Raw genomic sequence first — 25,611 nt, 5'->3', positions numbered from 1 at the left:
TTTATTCCTAGATGTTTAATTATTTTGTTCCAATGGTGAATGGGATTGATTGCTTAATTTCTCTTTCTGATTTTTTGTTGTTAGTATATAGAAATGCAAGTGATTTCTGTGCATTGATTTTGTGTCCTAAAACTTTGCTAAATTCACTGATTAGCTCTAGTAGTTTTCTGATACTATCTTTAGGGTTTTCTATGTATAGTATCATGTCATCTGCAAACAGTGAGAGCTTTATTTCTTCTTTCCTGATCTGGATTCCTTTTATTTCTTTTTCTTCTCTGATTGCTATAGCTAGGACTTCCAGAACTATGTTGAATAATAGTGGTGAAAGTGGACACCCTTGTATTGTTCTTGATCTTAGAGGGAATGCTTTCCATTTTCACCATTGAGAATAATGTTTGCTGTAGGCTTATCACATATGGTCTTCACTATGTTGAGGTAGGTTCTTTCTATGCCCATTTTTTGAAGAGTTTTAGTCATAAATGGGTACTGAATTTTGTCAAAGGCTTTTTCTACATCTATTGAGATGATCATATGGTTTTTATCTTTCACTTTATTAATATGGTGTGTCACATTGACTGATTTCTGTATACTGAAGAATCCTTGCATCCCTGGAATAAACCCAGTTTGATCATAGTATATGAGCTTTTTGATGTGTTGCTGAATTCTGTTTGCTAAAATTTTGTTGAGGAGTTTTGCATCTATGTTCATCAGTGATATTGGCCTGTAGTTTTCTTTCTCTGTGTTGTCTTTGGTTTTGGTTATCAGGCTGATGGTGGCCTTGTAGAATGAGTTTGGAAGTGTTCCTTCCTCTGCAATTTTTTGAAACAGTTTTAGAAGGATAGGCACTAGCTCTTCTCTAAATGTTTGGTAGAATTCTCCTGTGAAGCCATCTGGTCCTGGGCTTTTGGGGGAGATTTTTGATCACAGCTTCAATTTCAGTGCTTGTAATTGGGTTGTTCATAATTTATGTATCTTTCTGGTTCAGTATTGGAAGATTGATCTTTTCTAAGAATTTCTTCCAGGTTATCCATTTTATTGCCATATAATTGTTCATAATAGTCTCTTATAAATCTTTGTATTTCTGCATTGTCTGTTGTAACCTCTCCTTTTTCATTTCTAATTTTGTTGATTTGCTTCCTCTTTCTTCTTTTTGTGATGAGTCTGGCTAAAGGTTTGTCAATTTTGTATATCTTCTCAAAGAACCAGCTTTTAGCTTTATTAATCTTTACTATTCTTGCATTTCTTTTATGTTTATTTCTGCTCTGATTTTTATGATTTATTTCCTTCTACTAATTTGGGGATTTGTTTGTTCTTTTTCCAGTTGTTTTAGGCATAAAGTTAGGTTGTCTATTCGATGCTTTTTCTTGTTTCTTGAGGTAGGATTGTATTGCTGTAAACTTCCCTCTTAGAACTACTTTTGCTGCATCCCATAGGTCTTGAGTTGTCATGCTTTCCTTGTCATTTTTTTCTAGAAATTTTATTTCCCTTTTGATTTTTTCAGTAACCAGTTGTTTTGTAGATACATATTATTTAATCTCCAAGTGTTTGTGTTTTTACAGTTTTTTTCTTGTAATTGATATCTAGTCTCATAACGTTGTGGTTGGAGAAAATTCTTGACATAATTTCAATTTTCTTAAATTTACTGAGGTTTGATTTGTGACCCAAGATGTGGTCTATCCTGAAGAATGTTCCACGTGCACTTGAGAAGAATGTGTATTCTTCTGCATTGGATGGAATTCCCAGAAGATATCAATGAGATCCATCTCATCTAATGTATCATTTAAGACTTGTGTTTCCTTATTAATTTTTTGTTTTGATGCTCTGTCCATTGGTATGAGTGGGCTGTTAAAGTCTCCTACTGTTATTGTGTTACTGTCAATTTCTCCTTTTATGTCTGTTAGTGTTTGTCTGAGGTACTGAGGTGCTCCTGTGTTGGGTGCATCAGTTCAGTTCAGTTCAGTCACTCAGTTGTGTCCGACTCTTTGCGACCCCATGAATCGCAGCACACCAGGCCTTCCTGTCTCTCACCAACTCCTGGAATTCACTCAAACTCATGTCCATCGAGTCGGTAATGCCATCCAGCCATCTTATCCTCTGTTGTCCCCTTCTCCTCCTGCCCCCAATCCCTCCCAGCATCAGAGTCTTTTCCAAGGAGTCAACTCTTTGCATGAGGTGGCCAAAGTACTGGAGTTTCAGCTTTAACATCATTCCTTCCAAAGAACACCCAGGACTGATCTCCTTCAGAATGGACTGGTTGGATCTCCTTGCAGTCCAAGGGACTCTCAAGAGTCTTTTCCAACACCACAGTTTAAAAGCATCTATTCTTCGGCACTCAGCTTTCTTCATAGTCAAACTCTCACATCCATACATGACCACTGGAAAAACCATAGCCTTGACTAGATGGACCTTTGTTGGCAAAGTAATGTCCCTGCTTTTCAATATGCTATCTAGGTTGGTCATAACTTTCCTTCCAAGGAGTAAGCATCCTTTAATTTCATGGCTGCAATCACCATCTGTTGGGTGTATAGATATTTACAATTGTTATGTCTTCCTCTTGGATTGATCCCTTGATCATTATGTAGTGTCCTTCCTTATCTCTTGTAAACTTATTTTAAGGTCTATTTTGTCTGATATGGGGATTGCTACTCCAGCTTTCTTTTGCTTCCCATTTGCATGCAATATATTCTTCCATCCTCTCACTTTCAGTCTATATGTGTCTTTAGATCTGAAGTGAGTTTCTTGTAGACAGCATATATTTGGGTCTTGTTTTTGTGTCCATTCAGCCAGTCTGTGTCTTTTGGTTAGAGCATTTCATCTGTTTACATTTAAAGGAATTTTCATATATATGTTCCTATTGCCATTTTCTTAACTGTTTTCATTTGTATATCTTTTTCTTCTCTTGTATTTCTTGACTATATAAGTACCTTTAACATTTGTTCTAAAGCCTTGGTCATACTGAATTCTCTTAACTTTTGCTTGTCTGAAAAACTTTTTATCTCTCCAACAATTTTAAATGAGATCCTTTCCAGTTACAGTAATCTTGATTGTAGATTTTTCCCTTTCAGTGCTTTAAAAATATCCTGCCATTCCCTCCTGGCCTGAAGAATTTCTGCAGAAAGATCAGATGTTAAACCTATGAGGTTTCCCTTGTATGCTACTGTTGCTTTTCCCTTGCTGCTTTTAATATATTTCCTTTGTCTTTAGTCTTTATAAGTTTGATTAGTATGTGCTTGATGTGTTTCTCCTTGGGTTTATCCTGTATGGGACTCTTTGCACCTCTTTGAACTTGGTTGACTATTTCCTTTTCCTTGTTTGGGGAAATTTTCAACTATAATCTCTTCAAATATTTTCTCATACTCTTTCTTTTTCTCTTCTTTTTCTGGGACCTCTATAATTCAAATGTTGGTAAATTTGATATTGTCCCAGGGGTCTCTGAGACTATCCTCAGTTCTTTTCATTCTTTTTACTTTATTCTGCTCTTCAGAAGTTATTTCCACCATTTTATCTTCAGCTTTATTCTTCTGATTATTCTGATTTATTCTTCAGCTTCAAATATTCTGCTCTTGGTTCCTTCTAGAGTATTTTTAATTTCAGTCATTGTGTTGTGTGTTTATTTTTTAATTCTTCTAGGTCTTTGTTAATGGATTCTTGCATTTTCCCCATTCTGTTTTCAAGGGTTTCGATCATCTTTACTATCAGTATTCTGAATTCTTTTTCAGGTAGCTTGCCTATTTCCTCTTCATTTATTTGGACTTCTGTGTTTCTAGTTTGTTCCTTCATTTATGTAGTATTTCTCTACTTTTCATTATTTTTATTTTTTATCTTCTTGTGTTTGAGGTCTCATCTTCCCAGGCTTCAAGGTTGAGTTCTTTTTTCCTTTTGGTTTCTGCCCTCCTAAGTTTGGTTTGAGTTTTGTGCTGAGTTTTTTTTTGTTTGTTTGTTTTTGTTTTTTTCCTCTGATTGGTAAGGTTGAGTGAGGTGGCAATCCTATCTGCTGATGATTAGGTTTGTATTTTTGTTTTGTTTGTTGTTTAGAAACAAAGCTAATGCTTGTTGAGTAATGCTGGGTCTTGTATTCAGGTGGTTTCCTTTGTGTGAGTTCCCACTATTTGATACTCCCTAGGGTGAGTTATATGGTAGTCTAGGGTCTTGGAGTCAGTGCTCCCACTTCAAAGGTTCAGGGCTTGATCTCTGGTCAGGAATGAAGATTCCACAAGTGGTTTGTTATGGCATTAAGTGAGCTTAAAACAAATACGCAAAAACAAGAAACCAAAGATGAACCTCAGACAAATGGCAGTTACAAAATCAGGCAAAGAATAATTAAAATAACAAAATACATACCTATACACCCATAAGCAAATTCAAAACAGTTCGACAAAAATAAAGTACAGTAGATTGACCCAGTGAACAAAACCAAAAATTATATCTACCAGTTAAGAATAAAACCTAGCTAAAGTGTAAACTGGAAGACAAAACTAAAGCAATGTGCCAGGTGGGGAATAAAGCAATGAAAACAAAGCTAATAAATATGTTGAATGGAAAGGAAGGAAAGAAAGAAAGAATAGATATGCAAAGGTAAATAGAGGTAGATAAAGAAGATTTATATACATTAAAGATTAACTGCAAGGGGAAGAAAACAGTAGGAAAAGCAAACAAAGGTATAAATGTAGAAAAAGAATAATAGGTTTTAAAGAAATTAAAAGTTAAAAAGGAGAAAAATAAAAGGAAGAAGAAAGGGAAAAAAAAAAAGGAAAACTCCATAGACCTGCAAAAGCACAACATAGAGGCAAGGGTTTATAACAACAATAAAAAAAAAAAAAAATGTGACTGAGAAAAGAGAAAAAAAGCTCAAAAGCTTAATTAGATTTCATAGTGCCAAAAAAATTGAAAACTGCACATCAGGGTTTTTTTGGGGGGAAGGGAGGGGAAAAAATAAAAATAAAGAAAAAATATTTAAAAATCCAAATGAATCTACAGAACAAGTCAAAACACAAGAATAATAAATGTTTTTCTTGAGTCACTGCTGTCAGCGTCCTTTCCCTCGCTGGGAGTCACAGTCTGCCTCACCTCCCTAGGATGCCCTCCAACACTGTGCGGGTCTCTGGACCTGCTGTGGGGGCAGCTCAGATTCTAATCTGCTCCTACTCCTGTGTGTTCTTGCCTCCAATGTCCACAGCTTTCAGCACTAGTGTGTTTTCCTTTGTGGGAGCTCTCAATGCCCTTTTATATATGTTCCATAGACACAGAGTCTGCCTAGTTGATCACATGGATTTAATCCACAGCTTGTACAGCTGGTGGGAGGGGTTTGGGTCTTCTTCCTTAGCCACACTGTCCCTGGGTTTCAATTGTGGTTTTCTTTCCATCTCTGCATGTGGCTAGTCCACTGGGCTTTGCTTCTGAGGCTGCCCTGGAGGACCTGGGTGTCCCCCAGTGAGGGCCACGTGTGGTGTGGTACAGCTGCTTGGGTTGCAGGGGCTCTGGCAACACCAGAGACTCAGGGGAGTTGGCAGCCAGGACAGCATGAAATATAGTGCTCTAGAAGGGTATGGCAACCAGTATTGGCCAATACACTCCAGTATTCTTGCCTGGAGAACTGCCCTGGCAGAGAAGCCTGGCAGGCCACAGTCCACAAGGTCACAAAGAGTTGAACATGCCCAAAGCGACCCTGCGTGCATAGACACAAGACTTTTTATGCCTGTGGCGGCTTTGTCCCAGGGAGGGTTGATCATGAAGGTGGTGCAGCTGCTTGGCTTGCAGGGACCCTAGGTGCCAAGTGTGCAGGGGCACAGACTGCCTCCGCCACAGGAGTTATGGCCCTATCAGAGTCTTTCTTCAAGTTTCTTGTAGCTGGCGATCAGAAGGCCTCTATAGCCAGTTTTTCTCTGCATCTCTGCCTGTTCAGGCACTTGCCCGGGGTCCTTCTCTGTTGCTTGACCCATTAGGCACATAGAGGGCCCACGCCCCTGGCTGGGGTCCTACTGTGTGGTCTTGCACATCAGTCACTTAAAGGGGCACCCTGGGTGGAGTCCTACTCTGTAGTGCAGTGTGTCAGGTGTTTGAGGGCCAGCCTTTCTATTGTTCAGCTGCTGATGCAGGCGTGTGTGGAGAGAGAGGGTATGGCGATGGCTCCACCCCTCCATGTGACACCCATATTGCCTTGCTTCCACATGGCTTTCCTCCACAGGATTTTCCCACCACAGTCTCCTCTCTCATATCCCCTTGATCCGTCTCTCCACAGTCAACAGCAGCCCTCACCCTGGGATTGCTCCACAATCCCTAAACTCAAGTTCCCAGCCACTGTGCCTTCTAGGGAACCTACATCCCTGTCCCGGGTATGTATGGCTGCAGCAAAGACTGTCTGATTCTCATTCCATTTAGGTGCCACAGTTCAGATGTTTCACTCTCAGCCTTAAATGTTTCTCTTCTGACTCAGACAATTGCCCCGATGTTGGGATTGGACCCCTGCTTCACTTTCCCCACCCACTGAGGGCAGGTCCAGTCCTACTAACACTCCTATCTTTCTCCCTAGTTCCTTCGTCCTACCGAGTTTTGTGTGGTTCTATAAATTCTTTTCCACTGGTCAGGTACTCCTGTCCACTCTCAGCTGGTGTCCTGCATGTACTTCTGTGTCTGAAGGTGTATTCCTGATGTATCTGTGAGGAGAGATGTACTCCAGGTCCTCCTACTCCTCCACCACCTTGCTCTCTCCCTTCTTCAGTTTCTTTAATCAATGTCTTTATATAGTTTTCAGTGAAAAGATCTTTCATTTCCTTGGTTAAATTTATTCCTAGGTATTTTATTCTTCTGATGCTGTTGTAAATGGCATTGTTTTCTTAGTTTTGCTTTCTGATAGCTTATTATTGTCAAGAGATAATATAACCGATTTTTGTATATTGGTTTTGTATCTTGCAGCTTTAGTGAATTTCTTTCTAGTTCCAACAGTTTTTTGATGGGCTTCCCTGGTGCCTCAGATGGTAAAGAATCTGCCTGCAATGCAGGAAACCCAGCTTTAATCCCTGGGTTGGAAAGAACCCCTGGAGAAGGGAATGGCTACCCAATCCAGCATTCTTGCATGGAGAATTTTATAGACAGGAGCCTGGTGGGCTACAGTCCAAAAGAGTTGGACACAACTGAGCAACTAACACTTTCATTTTAGGGTTTTCTATTTATGTCACCTGCAAATAGTGACAGTTTCACTTCTTTCTTTCCCAATTTGAATACCTTGTAGTTGTTTTCCTTGCCTAATTGCTCTGACTGAGACTTCCAGTACTATGTTAGATAAAAGTGGCAACTACAGGTATCCTTCTCTTGTTCCTGGTCTTATTGGGAAAGTTTCCAACTTTACACTGCTGAGTGTGATGTTGATCATGGCCTTTATTATGTTGTGGTGTATTCTCTCTATATTCACTTTGGTGAGTTTTTATCCTGAAAGCAGATTGAAATTTATTAAATGTTTTTTTTCTGCATCTATTGAGATGATCATATGATTTTTTTATTCTTCATTTTGTTAATGGGGTGTATCACACTGATTGATTCAGAGAGATTAAACCATTCTTGGATCCCTGGAATAAATCTCACTGGATCATGGTATATGATCCTTTCAGTGTGTTGTTGAATTCATGTTGCCAATATTCTCTTGAGAATTTTTCCACCTATATTCATTAGGAATTTGGCCTATAATTTTCTTTTATTCGTGCTATTTTTGAGTGGTTTTGATATTAGGATAATGCTGGCCTCATAAGTGAGTTTAGAAAGTTTTCTTCTTTTTGTGAAAGCTTGTAGTGTCTTTTTTGTTTTTTGTTTTCACACTTAATATATATCATGCTATCTATAATAATAGATAATGTTTCAGTTCAGTTCAGTTGCTCAGTCGTGTCCGACTCTTTGAGACCCCATGAATCCAGCCCACCAGGCCTCCCTGTCCATCACCAGCTCTTGGAGTTCACTCAAACTCATGTCCATCGAGTTGGTGATGCCATCCAGCCATCTCATCCTCCGTCGTCCCCTTCTCCTCCTGCTGTCAATCCCTCCCAGCATCAGGGTCTTTTCCAATGAGTCAACTCTACACATGAGGTGGCCAAAGTATTAGAGTTTCAGCTTTAGCATCAGTCCTTCCAATGAACACCCAGGACTGATCTCCCTTAGGATGGACTGGTTGGATCTCCTTGCAGTCCAAGGGACTCTCAAGAGTCTTCTCCAACACCACAGTTCAAAAGCATCAATTCTTTGGCACTCAACTTTCTTCACAGTCCAACTCTCACATCCATACATGACCACAGGAAAAACCATAGCCTTGACTAGATGGACCTTTGTTGGCAAAGTAATGCCTCTGCTTTTCAATATGCTATCTAGGTTGGTCATAACTTTCCTTCCAAGGAGTAAGCATCTTTTAATTTCATGGCTGCAATCACCATCTGCAGTGATTTTGGAACCCAAAAAAATAAAGTCTGACTGTTTCCCCATCTATTTCCCATGAAATGGCCTCATAAGTGAATTTAGAAAGTTTTCTTCTTTTTGTGAAAGTTTGTAGTGTCTTTTTTTTTTTTTCATTTTCACACTTAATATATATCATGCTATCTATAATAATAGATAATGTTTAAAAACTAATAAATTGGTAATTTTAAAAAATTTCTTAACTTTTACAATTTAAGTATAATAACCATTATTAGATAGGAAGCAATATATATATATTTAGATCTAAAATGCAAATTATCTTTTTCAGTATAATCATATGGGTGCTGATACGACTGTTGTCATTCAAAAGATTTTCCAGTTGACTGGATTGACCAATGCTGTAAGTGTGTACTTATGCATTTGCCTGTGTTACCTAAACAGTTTTCAGAGTGTTTTTTTTTTTTTAATCACCCTGCCTGACTACATATGTTGTGTGAAAGAGGGCAAATATATAACCATTTTAAGTTTTCTAACTCTTTAATTGCAGTAATTAATAATTATAAATACCTACTTAGGGTTTTGTAAGGATTAAATTAGGTAAAGCACTTGACATTGGCCTGGCTTAATTAAGTACAAGCATATCAAAATGTTCCTTATTACTTGTTTTATTTGTGATACTTATTACTCACTAATATAATTTATAAGATGCAATCCAGATTTGCAGTTTATATTTTTAATGTGTATGTCTTGTATAGTGTTTATTTTTGCAGATAAATTCCCAAATCTATTTAAGCCATATAGTTTAAACATATTTTCTTTATGTCTCCTATTTTAGATTTTTACTTCACTTAATATTACAGTAATTCTATCTTCATTAGAGCTTTGGATAGATGAAAATAAAATTCCAGTAACTGGAGATGCTAATGAATTATTACACAGATTTGTAAAATGGAAACGATCTTATCTTGTCCTACGTCCACATGATATGGCGTTTTTACTTGTGTAAGTATATCTTGTCATTACTAAATATTACACATTAGAAAGCATCTGTAATTTGACCTAATTTCTGACAAGCCATTAAGGAAAAAATATCTTGTCATTTCTTTACATACAATATCCTGTGAATAGTATTTTTCACAACATAAGTTTTATGGCAGAATTACGAATATCGATTACTCTATATATTGGCTGATAGTTAAAACCTGCTTCAATCTTATTAAAGTATGTCTTCTTACACTGAGTATATAACATATCATTAAATGTGCCTAACTGGTGACACTAGGGGTAAAGAAACTGCCTGCCAATGCAGGAGACTCAAGAGATGTGAGTTCAATCCTGGTGTTGGGAAGATCCTCTGGAGTAGGAAATGGCAACTCACTTCAGTATTTTTGCCTGGAAAATACCATTGGCAGAGGAACCTGGTGGGCTACAGTCCATGGGGTCACAAAGAGTCGGACACGACTGAGTAACTAACACTTAACTAAATGTAAAATATTAGCAATATCTATTTGAAGAAATGTATTCTATGAATTTAGATATGTAGCCTTCTTTTTATGCTTTGTTTCTATAAAACAAAAGCAAATAATGACATGGAAACATTATTGTACATTTCAGTATCTCTAATGTACTATATTCACAATCAACCACATTTTTAAAAATACAAGCCTCCATTTCTATTTAATAATCTCTTTGTTTTTCTCTTATCAATATTCAGGACCCATATGTATTATATATTATCATAGTATGTAAAACTCATATATATAATTATAAAATTTTAGCCTTTTATATTATTTTTCTTCCACAAATACACATACCTTTGCATGGTTAGACCAGGCTAATTATATCTGATTAAGGGGGGGTTTCAACCCAGAAGCTTACTCTGCCCATTTGTCAACTGAAATGTCTTAGCTTTCTAGTTTTAAGGAATTTTATTTATTTTTATTATATTTACTTTTTAAGAATCAGTAAATTTTGAAAAAATTATATAAAAAAGAATCTTCATTACTGTCTAAAAATTCATATAATTCACTTTTTATTATTTTTAATCTATATTACTATTTTAAAAATAAGCAGACACATATCATCCATTTCTATGCTTTCTTATCCTAGTGTTGTTAAGTGGAAATATCTGAAATTGTTATTTGAGTATGCAAAACAAGAAAGTACTAGTTAAATTTAATTATAATTGTGCTTAATTTTGCAAAGTTATATGATTATGCTTTTTTAAACTTAAGTTACAGAGAAAAATCAAATTATATTGGTGCAACTTTTCAAGGGAGGATGTGTGATAAACACTATGGAGGAGGTGTTGCTCTGGTATGGTATGATTTAGTTTACTTGGCTAAGATGTATAAATGAGATGCTATTTAGATTAATATGCAATTAACTTTCTATAGTTTATTATGGCTAAGTAAACATGAACCATGAACTTCCAGATGTTCAAGCTGGTTTTAGAAAAGGCAGAAGAACCAGAGATCAAATTGCCAACATCCATTGGATCATCGAAAAAGCAGGAGAATTCCAGAAAAACTTCTATTTCTGCTTTATTGACTATGCCAAGGCCTTTGACTGTGTGGATCACAACAAACTGTGGAAAATTCTGAAAGAGATGGGAATACCAGACCACCTGACATGCCTCTTGAGAAACCTGTATGCAGGTCAGGAAGCAACAGTTAGAACTGGACATGGAACAACAGACTGGTTCCAAATAGGAAAATGAGTACGTCAAGGCTGTATATTGTCACCCTACTTATTTAACTTATATGCAGAGTACATCATGAGAAAGACTGGACTGGATGAAGCACAAGCTGGAATCAAGGTTGCCGGGAGAAATATCAATAACCTCAGATATGCAGATGACACCACCCTTATGGCAGAAAGTGAAGAGGAACTAAAAAGCCTGTTGATGAAAGTGAAAGAGGAGAGTGGAAAAAGTTGGCTTAAAGCTCAACATTCAGAAAATGAAGATCATGGCATCTGGCCCTATCACTTCATGGGAAATAGATGGGGAAACAGTGGAAACAGTGTCAGACTTTATTTTTTGGGGCTCAAAAATCACTGCAGATGGTGACTGCAGCCATGAAATTAAAAGACACTTACTCCTTGGAAGAAAAGTTATGACCAACCTAGATAGCATATTCAAAAGCAGAGACATTACTTTGCCAACAAAGGTTCATCTAGTCAAGGCTATGGTTTTTCCAGTGGTCATGTATGGATGTGAGAGTTGGACTGTGAAGAAAGCTGAGCTCTGAAGAATTGATGCTTTTGAACTGTGGTGTTGGAGAAGACTCTTGAGAGTCCCTTGGACTGCAAGGAGATCCAACCAGTCCATTCTGAAGGAGATCAGCCCTGGGATTTCTTTGGAGGGAAAGATGCTAAAGCTGAAACTCCAGTACTTTGGGCACCTCATGCGAAGAGTTGACTCATTGGAAAAGACTCTGATGCTGGGAGGAATTGGGGGCAGGAGGAGAAGGGGACGACAGAGGATGAGATAGCTGGATGGCATCACTGACTCAATGGACGTGAGTATGAGTGAACTCTGGGAGTTGGTGATGGACAGGGAGGCCTAGCGTGCTGTAATTCATGGGGTCGCAAAGAGTCACACATGACTGAGCGGCTGAACTGAACTGAATGGTCTAGTGGTTTTCTCCACTTTCTTCAATTTCAGTCTGAATTTGGCAATAACGAGTTCATGATCTGAGCCACAGTCAGCTCCTGGTCTTGTTTTTGCTGACTGTATAGAGCTTCTCCATCTTTGGCTGCCAAGAATATAATCAGTCTGATTTCAGTGTCGACCATCTGGTGATGTCCATGTGTAGAGTCTTCTCTTGTGTTGTTGGAAGAGGGTGTTTGCTATGACCAGTGTGTTCTCTTGGCAGAACTCTATTAGCCTTTGCCCTGCTTCATTCTGTACTCCAAGGCCAAATTTGCCTGTTACCAGGTGTTTCTTGACTTCCTACTTTTGCATTCCGGTCCCTAGTTCTAGAAGGTCTTGTAGGTCTTCATAGAACTGTTCAACTTCAGCTTCTTCAGCGTTACTGGTCTGGGCAGAGACTTGGATTACTGTGATATTGAATGGTTTGCCTTGGAAACGAACAGAGATCATTCTGTCATTTTTGAGATTGCATCCAAGTACTGCATTTCTGACTCTTTTGTTGACTCTGATGGCTACTCCATTTCTTATAAGGGATTCCTGCCCACAGTAGTAGATATAATGGTCATCTGAGATATTAGCTAGTGTCTTATTCTTGGATACGCGAGAAGTAATTTTTATCTGGTATATATCACGAAAGCAGAACATATAGGGCTTGCTAACTTACTAGATACATACCATGAATGATGGAAACATCTATGATTATGCTTAAGACTTTTCTTTAAAAACTAGGTAGAGGGAAGTGGTGCACCTGGCCTTGGAGGCAGAGGGGAAGTGGAAAGGTGAAAGAAAAGTTACATTTGGAACCTCAACCTCTAGTTTGAGAAATTTTTGTGGTGTTTAATTTTATGTCACTTTGGAGAGGTTTGATTAGATTAATATTTAAATCAGTGAAATCTGAGTAAAGCACCTTGCCCTCCACAATGTGGGTTGGCCTCATCCAATCAGTTGAAGGCCTGAATAGAACAAAAAGACCATCCCCTTCAAGCAAGAAGAAATTCATCAGCAGAGTGCCTTCAGGCTCCACCTGTGCCATCAGCTCTCCTGTGTCTCCAGGCTTCCAGCTCACTCTGAAGTTTTGGATTGCCAGTCTTTATATTTGTCTGAACCAATTCCTTATTATAAACCTCTTCATATATGATATTCATTATTATATATATGCTATTGGTTTCATTTCTCAAAAGAAGTCTGATTAATACAATGGTTAGTACTTAAGTATAAATGTATACTTAAACATTAAAAGATATGTGCATGATAGAGATGATGAATAGATGATAGATAGATAGACCGCTTTATGTCTTTCCTTTCTCCAACACCTCCTTGTCTCAATATAAATAAAACTTGCTGTGGTTTTATGGCAAATTATAAAAAATGATAGTGTGAACCCTACTACTGCCTCTTCAGACTGATTTAGCGTTTCTAGGTTTGCTGACTTTCTCTTTTAAAATCAGCTTGTCAATTTCAAGAAAAACTGCTTGGACACTGGTTTTGAATTGAATCTTTAGGTCGATTTGAGGGAGACTGACATCTTAATATGGGTTATCCATGAAATTGATAAACATGTTTTTTATTGCTTCATATAATGCTTCATATACTATAAGCAATAAAAAGAAGTATTGTTATATTTACCATTGTTGAGTCTCAAAACATGTATATTGGGCAAAAGAAGCCACAAATAAGGCTATAACAGATGTCAGATGCTGTTCTTTTTTTAATATTTTAGCTGAAGGATAGTTATTTACAATATTGTGTTAGTTCTGCCATACATCAATAAGCATTCAGTTCAGTTCAGTTCATTTCAGTCGCTCAGTCATGTCCGACTCTTTGCGACCCCATGAATTGCAGCACACCAGGCCTCCCTGTCCATCACCAACTCCCGGAGTTCACTCAGACTCACGTCCATCGAGTCAGTGATCCCATCCAGCCATCTCATCCTCTGTCTTCCCCTTCTCCTCCTGCCCCCAATCCCTCCCAGCATCAGAGTCTTTTCCAATGAGTCAACTCTTCACATGAGGTGGCCAAAGTATTGGAGTTTCAGCTTTAGTATCATTCCTTCCAAAGAACACCCAGGGCTGATCTCCTTTAGAATGGACTGGTAGCCATAGGTATACTTGTGTTCCCTCCCTCCTGAACCCCCATCCACCTCCCTCCCCACCCTATCCGTCCAGGTTGTCACAGAGCACCAGCTTTGGGTGTCCTGCTTCATACATCAAACTCACAGTTCAGTTCAGTTTATTCACTCACTCATGTCCGACTCTTTGCAGTCCCATGGATTGTAGCACGCCAGGCTTCCCTGTCCAACACCAACTCCCAGAGCTTGCTCAAACTCATGTCCATCAAGTCGGTGATGCCATCCAACCATCTCATCCTCTGTCATCCCCTTCTCCTCCAGTCAAACTCACACTGGTTATCTATCTTACATATGGTAATGTATATATTTCAAAGCTATTCTCTCAAGTCATCCCACCCTCTCCTTCTCCCACTGAGTCCAAAAATCTGTTCTTTATGTCTGTGTCTCCTTTGCTGCTCTGCACGTAGGATCGTCAGTACCATCTTTCTAGATTCTATATATATGTGTTAATATATGGTATTTGTCTTTCTCTTTCTGACTTATTTCATTCTGTATAATAGAACCCAAGTCCATCCACCCCAGTCCCAGTACTGGGCATATACCCTAAGGAAACCAGAACTGAAAAAGACACATGTACCCCAATATTCATTGCAGCACTATTAACAATAGCTAGGATCGGAAGCAACCTAGATGTCCATTGGCAGATAAATTGATAGGAAAGTTGTGGTACATACACACAATGGAGTATTACCCAGATGCTATTCTTATCTGAAAACTATTGCCCTAAGCAGATATTACTCACTAAAAGAAACAAGTCTGCTTAGTTGTAAATCTTTTCTAATAAGTATTTTTTTAATTTAATTTATTTTCTTTCTTTTTTTTTTTTACTTTACAATATTGTATTGGTTTTGCCATACATCAACATGAATCTGCCACAGGTGTACACATGTTTCCAATCCTGAACCCCCCTCGCACCTCCCTCCCCATACCATCCCTCTGGGTCATCCCAGTGCACCAGCCCCAAGCATCCTGTATCCTGCCTTGAACCTAGACTGGTGATTTGTTTCTTATATGATATTATACATGTTTCAATGCCATTCTCCCAAATCATCCCACCCTTTCCCTCTCCCACAGAGTCCAAAAGACTGTTCTATATATCTGTGTAATGCTAAATATAATTTTTATTTTTCCATGACTTTATTTCTGTTTATTTTACAATAGAATTAATCATAACAGTATCCTTTAGAAAAGTCTCATACTCCAGTCTGTACAGGTTTCAGGGTTTCCATACTACTCTGTTATAGCCTGTGTCCCCCTAAAATTCATATACTGAAACCCTAACCCCCAATGCAGCTGTATTTGGAGAAGGGGCCTTTAAGGGGTAACTAAGGTTAAAGGAGGTCATAAGCCTGGGCACCTAATCCAATAGGATTGGTGTCTTTGTGGGAATAGAAGGGGACAGCCCTCCAGAAACCAGGAGAGAGACCTTACAAGAAACTAAACCCACTGGCATCTTGAGCAACTTTAGGAAGATAGTCTATAATGTTTCTGAGGGCAACACAAGCTGACTAATAGAAGTAAAATTGTCAGAAAGGAAATATAACAAAATGTCATCTCAAATGTGAAACCATGTCTTTGACTCTATCGTACAAGGAAAGGAGAGACCAGAACATATGCACAAATCAGAAGATAAAGAATAAAAGAGTATTGCATACTGGGATTTTTTATTTTATTACTTCTCCAAGTTTTACAAATAACTTGGAGAAGGGAACAGCAACCCACCCCAGTGTTCTTGCCTGGAGAATCCCATGGACAGAGGAGCCTCGTGGGCCACAGTCCATGGGATCCTAAAGAGTCAGACATCACTGAATGACTAACACACACACACACAAATAACTAAAGTGAGATGGTTTGGATGTTGTTATTTCCCTCTTACTGAGCTATAAATGCTAATGGGGAACAAGAGAAAAAGAAACAATTGTAAAGATATACTGAGTGAGAGATTACAGGCATTTTCTACATTATCCTGAAACCTAGAAAGTCTGAAAACTATGCTAATAAAAGTGTCTTATTATTGTATTTTTATAATATCCTATTATTTATATCTTTGAAATTTAGCAGAATCCTTCATTTTCTTCCCCACAGCATCAATCATTCCTCGTCCCCTTCTCTCCTCCTATCCCCTGTCCCTCTCTCCCTTATTTTATTTTTAAAATAAAGTTTAAAAAACTATGGAAGGTCAGTATTCTTATTTTCATTCATTATTCAGTTCAGTTGCTCAATCATGTCCAACTCTTTGTGACCCCATGGGCTGCAGCATGCCAGGCATCCCTGTCCATCACCAGCTCCCAGAACTTGCTCAGACTCATGTCCATCAAGTCAATGATGCCATCCAACTATCTCATCCTCTGTTGCCCCTTTCTCCTCCTGTCTTTAACCTTTCCCAGCATCAGGATATTTTCCATTGAGTCAGTTCTTCACATCAGATGGCCGAAGTATTGGAGTTTCAGCTTCAATATCAGCCCTCCTGATGAATATTCAGGACTGATTTACTGTAGGATTAACTGGTTAGATCCCCTTACTGTCCAATGGCCTCTCAACAGTTACTCCAACAACACAGTTCAAAAGCATCATACACACCAAGGACCAGAATTGAAAGAGACACGTGTACCCCAATGTTCATCACAGTGCTGTTTATAATAGCCAGGACATGGAAGCAACCCAGATGTCCATCAGCAGATGAATGGATAAGAAAGCTATGGTACATATACACAATGGAGTATTACTCAGCCATTAACAAGAATACATTTGAATCAGTTCTAATGAGGTGGATGAAACTGGAGCTTATTATACAGAGTGAAGTAAGCCAGAAAGAAAAACACCAATACAGTATACTAACGCATATATATGGAATTTAGAAAGATGGTAACGATAACCCTGTATGTGAGACAGCAAAAGAGACACAGATATATAGAACAGTCTTTTGGACTCTGTGGGAGAGGGAGAGGGTGGGATGATTTGGGAGAATGGCATTGAAACATGTATAATATCATATATGAAATGAATCGCCAGTCCAGGTTCAATGCATGATACTGGATGCTTGGGGCTGGTGCACTGGGATGATCCAGAAGGATGGTACAGGGAGGGAGGAGAGAGGGGGAGCTCAGAATGGGGAACACATGTATACCTGTGGCGGATTCATGTTGATGTATGGCAAAACCAATACAATATTGTAAAGCAATTAGCTTCTAATTAAAATAAATAAATTTATATTTAAAAAAAGCATCAATTCTTCAGCTCTCAAATTTCTTTATGGTCCAACTCTCACAACCATACATGACTACTGGGAAAACTAGCTTTGACTAAATGGACTTTTGTTGGCAAACTATTCTTCTTAATATGCTGTCTAGGTTGGTCATAACTTTCCTTCCAAGGAGTAAGCGTCTTTTAATTTCATGGCTGCAGTCACATCTGCAGTGATTTTGGAGCCCAAGAAAATAAAGTTTCTCACTGTTTTCACTGTTTCCCCATCTATCTGCCATGAAGTGATGGGACCATATGCCATGATCTTCATTTTCTGAATGTTGAGCTTTAAGCCAACTTTTTCACTCTCCTCTTTCACTTTCATCAAAAGGCTCTTCTTTGCTTTCTGCCATAAGGGTGGTGTCATCTGTGTATCTAAGGTTATTGATATTTCTCCCGGCAATCTTGATTCCAGCTTGTGCTTCATCCAGCCCAGCATTTCACATGATGTACTCTGTATATGAGTTAAATAAACAGGGTGACAATATACAGCCTTGACGTACTCCTTTCCCAATTTGAAACCAGTCTGTTGTTCCATGTCCATTTCTAACTGTTGCTTCTTGACCTGCATACAGATTTCTCAGAAGGCAGATCAGGTAGTCTGGTATTTCCACCTCTTTAAGAATTTTCCACAGTTTGTTGTGATCCACACAGTCAAATGCTTTGGTGTAGTCAATAAAGCAAAAGCAGATGTTTTTCTGAAATTCTCTTGCTAATTTAGACTATGGTAAAAATGACTCTTTCTTTTTTTTCTGCTTTTACTTGCTATTCTTTAAAAAAAAAAGGAAAAAAAGCAAGAAAAAGCAGGACTCATTATTACCATAATCTAAATTAATATAAGGGTTAATTTATGATATTTGAAAATGTGTGAAACATCATATAAAATATTATCTCTTAATAATTAAATTATAAATGAACACTATTCACTTATTACTGGCACTGTGTGTATATAAGTAGGTGTCTTTTTTGACTTTCTTTTAAAAGTAAAACATTGCACTATTGTTATATATGAATAACAAGTTATTGCTACAAATATTTTCTTGGCCTGATGCCAACAAATGAACTATACATCTGCATTTTGGTAAAATTTCACATTTTGCTTTTTATATTTTCCCTTATATTGATAATGATACCTTCTGTGATTGACATATTTGATGTCTCAATTGCATTTCATCATGTGACTATTTCTAATAATTATACTTCATATATGTGAATGTATAAGTGTGTGTTTTTTTTTCCCAGCACTCCAGCACCATAAGCCTGGAATCACTTGCCGTTATAATAGCTCAATTATTGAGCCTTAGTATGGGAATACCTTATGATGACATTAACAAATGCCATTGCCCAGGAGACGTCTGCATAATGAACCCAGCAGCTGTGTAAGATGCTTCATTTTTATATGCTTTACATACATAGTTTATGTGAAACAAGCTTTGTGTATTTTGTTTATGAAATCTCTGCTATCAAAATAATTATTAATAGTCAAATATAAATTGTGGTCACTGATCCCAAATCAAAATATATAATCCAATGCCCCTGCTGCATGCATCTCTCAGTATTTCTTGTAATCTAATGTCACACTTTCTCACATGTGACCTATGTGCTTAGTCAGTCATGTCCGTCTCTTTGTGACCCCATGGACCCCACCAGGCTGCTCTGTCCATGGGGATTCTCCAGGCAGGAATACTGGAGTGGGTTTCTATGCCCTCCTCCAGGGCATCTTCCCAACCCTCAGACTGAACCCAGCTCTCCCGCATTGCAGGCGGATTCTTTACCGTCTGAGCTACCAGGGAAGCCCCCTCTGTGACCTACTTACCATTTCTGGCTTATCAAATTATGAATTAAGCTATAAAATCAAGCAAGTAACAAAATGATAAATGTAGAGGTAGGTCACACTTTACATTCATCACTTTGTTACTTGCATGATTTTACAGCTTAATGCATGATTTGATAAGCCAAATACAGACGTGATTATACAAGAATGACTTAGTAAGGCCTTTTAACATGAATCTTCTTCATTCTACCTAGCTCAGCCTGAAATTTTGACATCTACTGATTTCAAAGATGCTTTTCAGCACCTCACCCCCACGTGCACAGGGCTTTGGTAGCAAAGCCATACATTACACCATGAGAGTTGCCAGCACAGACTCCATTTTAGATAGAGTTACTGGGAAAACCCATAGACAATAGGGAGACAACAGAAGACACCTGAAGAATCTGAAGCCTCTGACATCTACCACAAGTCCAGCTTTCAACACAAAGCTACAAGTCAAACTAAGGTCAAGGAAAAGCAGAGCATGAGAAAGCATGAGAAAAAGCAGGCATGAGAACTTGGTTCAGATATGGCAAAGATTTTGCAATTATAGACTGAGAGTTTAACTATGATTAATATGCTAGCCTGGGTGTTCATTGGAAGGACTGATGCTAAAACTGAAACTCCAATACTTTGACCACCTCATGTGAAGAGTTGACTCATTGGAAAAGACTCTGGTGCTGGGAGGGATTGGGGGCAGGAGGAGAAGGGGATGACAGAGGATGAGATGGCTGGATGGCATCACTGACTCAATGGACGTGAGTCTGCGTGAACTCCGGGAGTTGGTGATGGACAGGGAGGCCTGGCGTGCTGCAATTCATGGGGTCGCAAAGAGTCGGACACGACTGAGCAACTGAACTGAACTGAACTGAATATGCTAGGGGCTTAAATGGAAAAAAGTGGACAACCTACAAAAAACTGATGGATAATATAAGCAGGGGCTTCTCTGGAAGCTCAGTGGTAGAGAATCCACCTGCAATGCAGAAGACACAGGTTTGGCTTTTTCTTTGTCACTAGAGAAGGCCCTTTGCAGTACTTAATGTGCCTCAAAGGCCTAGTGAATTCTTTGTTATTATCCTCAATATTCTTAGAATATGCTATGAGATTTTATAGAGTTAGGACCAAATAGTCAGGAGACTTAGGGAAACCATCATCCAATCAGTGACTGAAGCCAGACTTTTATCCTTTTTTTCTTGGACTGTAAACCCAACAGTACATCATTTTATTTAACAATAAATTTAATTTCTTCTATATTATCTCAAATATTTTGCCTTTTTTCACCTTCCAGTTTCTCTCCCAAAACAACTTAATCAATAAACAAACTTTAATTTGCAGTAGTAATGAGTATTGAAATTTTTTCATTAATTTTTTGACATAATAGAATTTTGATTCTTGTGTAGATAGGAAAAAATAGATATTTTACTTAAAATATAAAATGATGGCCTGTATAAAATTGGTGAAGTTATTAATACACATATAGAAACAACCATGCATCTGTGGAAAGCTTTTTTAAAAAGCTTAACTTGAAAAATTACAATCTTGCAAAAAAATGTTTGTTAATCTTATCTTTCAATGTATTGCATCATTTTAATAGCATGATTGTGAAATTTTGGAGGACACAGACATTTTGATCAATTCAGTTGCTCAGTCATGTCTGACTCTGCCACCCCAGGAACTGCAGCACGCCAGGCTTCCTTGTCTATCACCAACTCCCGGAGCTTACTCAAACTCATGTCCATAGCATTGGTGATCCCATCCAACCATCTCATCCTCTGTCATCCCCTTCTCCTTCTGCCTTCAATCTTTCCCAGAATTAGGGTCTTTTCAAATGAGTCAGCTCTTTGCATCAGGTGGCCAAAGTATTGGAGCTTCAGCTTTAGCATCAGTCGATCCAATGAATATTCAGGACTGGTTTCCTTTAGGATTGATTGGTTTGCTCTCCTTGCAGTCCAAGGGACTTTCAAAAGTCTTCTCCAACACCTCACACAGTTCAAAAGCTTTCTTTATAGTCCAACTCTCACATCTGTACATGACCATTTTGATCATTATTGACTGGCAAAAAATTGATGTGAAAAATCTATCACTATTTAAAGGAAAATCTGAGTAAATAGCATATTTGAAAAAGATTTGTTGGTAGTCTTTAAACTGATGGGAAACATGTCCTAGAATTACTGGTGTTTAATGACTTTTGGCAAAATCACATTCAGTGATTTACATAGAACTGAGTCCTATCCTGGTTGAACACATGCCTTTCTGAGGCAGTTGTACTCAGTCTTAACCTTAAAATGTGGCTTATTAAATAGCAAAACCTAAGGAGTTTAACGTGTTATTTTGTTTCTATAATCCATAGAAAATACATGTCACACACTGATTTTTTTTAAAAGACTGTAATTTTTCTGGGGACTTCCAATCAATAGTCCATGGCTTATACAGTCTGTGTCTCCAGCAGCTCAGATGTGCTACATGATATGCCTGAGAATTTTGACTTTCTTTGAAATTTTAGGAACTAGGAACTTTGTTTCTTTATTTTTTTTATAATCACAATCAAGATAATTAGCATGTCAATTACTTCCTGTCTTATATTTTTCTTCATGTTGAAAATAATTAAATTCTACTGTCTTACCACATTTCAAGTGTAAAATGTTGTTCTGTTAATTGCAATTACATTGTTGTACATTTTCAAAATTTATTCATTTTTTTTTTCAGAGACACTTTAACATGAACGTTTTATTTTTTTTAATAAATTTATTTATTTTAATTGGAGGTTGATTACTTTACAATATTGCATTGGTTTTGCCATACAGCAACATGAATCTGCCACAGGTATACACGTATAGAGTTTGATTTCCCTCTATTGAACGTGGGTTGGATTTGGTGACTTGATTTCATCAAATAGAAATTGGTAGAAATTGGTAGCAATGATGGTGTGTGACTTTCAAGATTATATAATTAGAAAGTTTGCAAATTTCTCTGTATTCTCTCTTTGATCAGGCACTCGGGTTGGAGGTAGGTGCAATACCATGAGGACCCTCGAGTAACTTTCTATAGAGAGCCATATGGCCAGGGACTGAGGCCTCTTGCCAGTACAGTAAAGGTGCAGATAAAAAGCATGGCTGTAAACATTACTTCATGTAACTTAAATTCATGGTTTCATTTTAAGGCCAGTGGTCTGCTCCTATGGTTTACAAAAGGGAAATGTAGGTATCATACAGGGAAGTCATGTATTCAGCTGAAAATCAGAAGTTCTATTATCAAGGAAAAATGGGAGACAGGAGAATGAGAACATCCAGCTAATCTGTGAAAGGTTCCAGCTGCAAATAAATTATCCAGTTGGGTATAATTATGATTGGCCATCTCTTTCTAATGACAACATTGCTTTCATTGTCAGAAAGTGTACTTATAGGCCAGTTCACACAAAATAAACATCTTGCACTGCCTGCTTCTCAGTAATATTCAAGTTCTATCAACTTTTCTCCTTTTGTTTTCTAGCATTTAGATAGAAGTTATCTGAATTGTTGTCAATATAATAATGTATCTCTTATTTGTGGTTATTATGACTAAAAGAGTATGTTCCACCTGGGAGCAACCACAAAAAAATAAAAACATTGGCAGTTTGTCCAAAATTCTCTAATTTTTTTCATGATACTCATGTGAATAACATTTTTGAGTAATAATCCACATAACTAAGGTTTGAGCCCATTACCTTAAAATTCAGTAATTTTATATTAGCTATATTTATTGTTAAATTATAGACTTGTATTCTGAGGCTAAGCAATTTTCAGGAAGCAATGGTTACATAAAAATGTAATGTCAATGTGTTTTTAGTCATTCCAGTGGTGTGAAGTTGTTTAGTAACTGCAGCGTGGAAGATTTTTTACGTTTTATTTCAAAGCCAAAGTCCCAGTGTCTTCAAAACCAGCCACGTTTAGATCCAACATACAAAAGTGCAGTTTGTGGTAATGGAAAAGTTGAAGAGGGAGAACAATGTGACTGTGGCAATAAGAAGGTTGGTACAAATTTGGAAAACTATATACCAGAATTACACCAAAAAGTATTAATTTTATAGTATAATACTGCTATTTCACCTAATTTATCAAACTTGCTTTTTAGCAAAGGCCTTAAGAATGCATATTGGGATTATATTAAATTAATGACTACACATATATTTTTGTATGTGAATTCAGCAGTTTGTAGATTATTCATACTGATGATTTTCAGGGTCTTAATCCTTCAGCTGAATTGACCAAGGTTTATGCTTCCCCTCTTGTGTATACACTTCCTTAGTATTTTTTTTTTGTAAAAAGTTTTATTTTTATTGCAGTATAGCTGATTTACAATGTTGTGTTAACTTCTGTTGTACAGCAAAGTTATATTTATATATATATATGTATATGTATATGTATATATATATTATTTGGGCTTCCCTGGTGGTTCAGTTGTAGAGAATCCATCTGCAATGCAGGAGAGACATGGCAGGAGTCCCGGGTGAGATCAGTGGATTGGGAAGATCCCGTGGAGAAGGAAATGGCAACCCATGCCAGTATTCTTGCCTGGGAAATCCTGTGGGCAGAGGAGCCTGGAGGCCAGGGGTCGCAGAGTCAGACATGACTTAGCAACTAAAACAATAACATGATTGGCTTGTGGAGCTGCAAATTACAGTTTCTAAACATAAAACTCTTTATGAAAACAACTGTTGAAGTATATCTGATTTACAGTGTTGTGTTAACTACTGTTGTACAGCACAGTTATTCATTTTATACATGCGTGTATGTAAATGCATTCTTTATTATATTCTTTTCCATTATAGTTTATTATAGGGTACTGAATCTAGTTACCTATGCTATACAATGGGGCTTCCCTGGTGGCTCAGATAGTAAAGTCTGCCTGTAATGCAGGAGACCCATGGACCTCATTATTTATCCATTCTATAAGGTAATAGTTTGTATCTGCTAACGCAAACTCCAAACTCATTCCTCCTCCACCCAGAACCCTTGGCAACCACACCCCTGTCCTCTGTTCTATGTGTCTCTTTCAGTTTCATAGATCAGTTCGTGTAATATTTTAGATTCCACATATAAGTGATATCACATGGCATTTGTCTTTCCCTTTCTGACTTACTTAATTTGGTATGATAATCTCTAGGTTGAAACATGTTGCTGTAAATGGCATTATTTCATTACTTTTTATGACTGAGTAGTATTTCATGTGTATATGTACCACATGGTCTTTATCCGTGCATCTGTTGATGGACATTTAGGTGGTTTCCATGTCTTGGCTACTGTGAATAGCACTGCTGTGAATATAGGAATTCATGATATATTTAAATGATAGTTTAGTGATAGTTTTAATTTTAAATGATAGTTTTTCCAGATATGTGCTCAGAAGTGGGAATGCTGGATCATAGAGCAACTATATTTTCAGTTTTTCAGGAATCTTTATGATGTTTTCTGTAGTGGCTGCACTAACTTACAATCCCACCAACAATGTGGAAGGGTTCCTTTTTCTCCAAACCCTCTTCAGCATGTTCTTTATAGAGTTTTGGTTTTTTTAATGATGGCCTTTCTGAATGTGTCAGGTAATATCACACTATAGTGTTGATTTGCATTTCTCTAATAACTAATGATGTTGAGTATCTTTTCATGTGTCTATTGGCCATCTGTATGTCTTCTTTGGGGAAATGTCTATTTATGTCTCCTGCCCATTTTTCAACTGGGTTTATTGGTTTTCTGTTGTTGAGTTGTACAAGCAGTTTGAAATTAAGCTCTTGTCAGTTGCATCATTTGTAAATATTTTCTCGCAGTCTGCTAGTTGTCTTTTGACTTAGTTTGTTTCCTTTGTGGTGCAAAAACTTGGAAGTTTAATTAGGTCCCATTTATTTATTTTTGCTTTTATCTCTATTGCCTTGGGAGACTGACCTAACATGGCTATGATTTATGCCAGAGAATTTTTTGCCTATGTTCTCTTCTAGGAGATTTATGATGTGTCTTTTATGTAAGCCATTTTAAGTTTCTTTTTGTGTATGGTGTGGAGGAGTGGTCTGACTTCATTGGTTTACATGCATCTGTCCAGTTTTCCTGGGGCTTCCCAGGTGGCACAGTGGTAAAGAACCCACCTGCCAATGTAACAGATGCAGGTTGGATCCCTGGATCAGAAAGATCCCCTGAAGAAGGAAATGGCAACCCACTCCAGTATTCTTGCCTGAGAAAATTTTACCCTCTGGAATCTCATAGAGATAGGAATGACATTAATTAGGCAAAATAGTTCTGGAAAATACTGCAAACTTTGTGTGCCCTAGGAAGTAGCATGCCATAACCCATATAAGACTACTAAAATCCATGATTTATTTTTTGTAACTTATTGAAAATGTTTGCCCAATTA

General features: G+C 37.6%; 1 protein-coding gene across 1 annotated transcript in view; it reads left to right on the top strand.

The window, feature by feature from the left end:
- The window catches only part of ADAM2 (ADAM metallopeptidase domain 2), a 101,279-nt gene that overhangs the window by 36,553 nt on the left and 39,115 nt on the right, over positions 1–25,611 (top strand). The window contains exons 8-12 of the mRNA XM_086380424.1: positions 8,723–8,794; positions 9,230–9,396; positions 10,629–10,710; positions 18,663–18,799; positions 23,059–23,239. Coding sequence (XP_086236550.1) covers positions 8,723–8,794; positions 9,230–9,396; positions 10,629–10,710; positions 18,663–18,799; positions 23,059–23,239 — 639 coding nt within the window. The remainder of the gene's footprint in view (positions 1–8,722; positions 8,795–9,229; positions 9,397–10,628; positions 10,711–18,662; positions 18,800–23,058; positions 23,240–25,611) is intronic.

This window comes from Bos grunniens, chromosome 27 (genome assembly GCF_055505025.1).
Source record: "Bos grunniens cultivar Pamir isolate PY7600 chromosome 27, Bosgru_T2T1.0, whole genome shotgun sequence".
Lineage (NCBI taxonomy): Eukaryota > Metazoa > Chordata > Mammalia > Artiodactyla > Bovidae > Bos > Bos grunniens.
The sequence above is the reverse complement of the archived record's forward strand: the minus strand, read 5'-3'. Positions and strand labels throughout refer to the sequence as shown.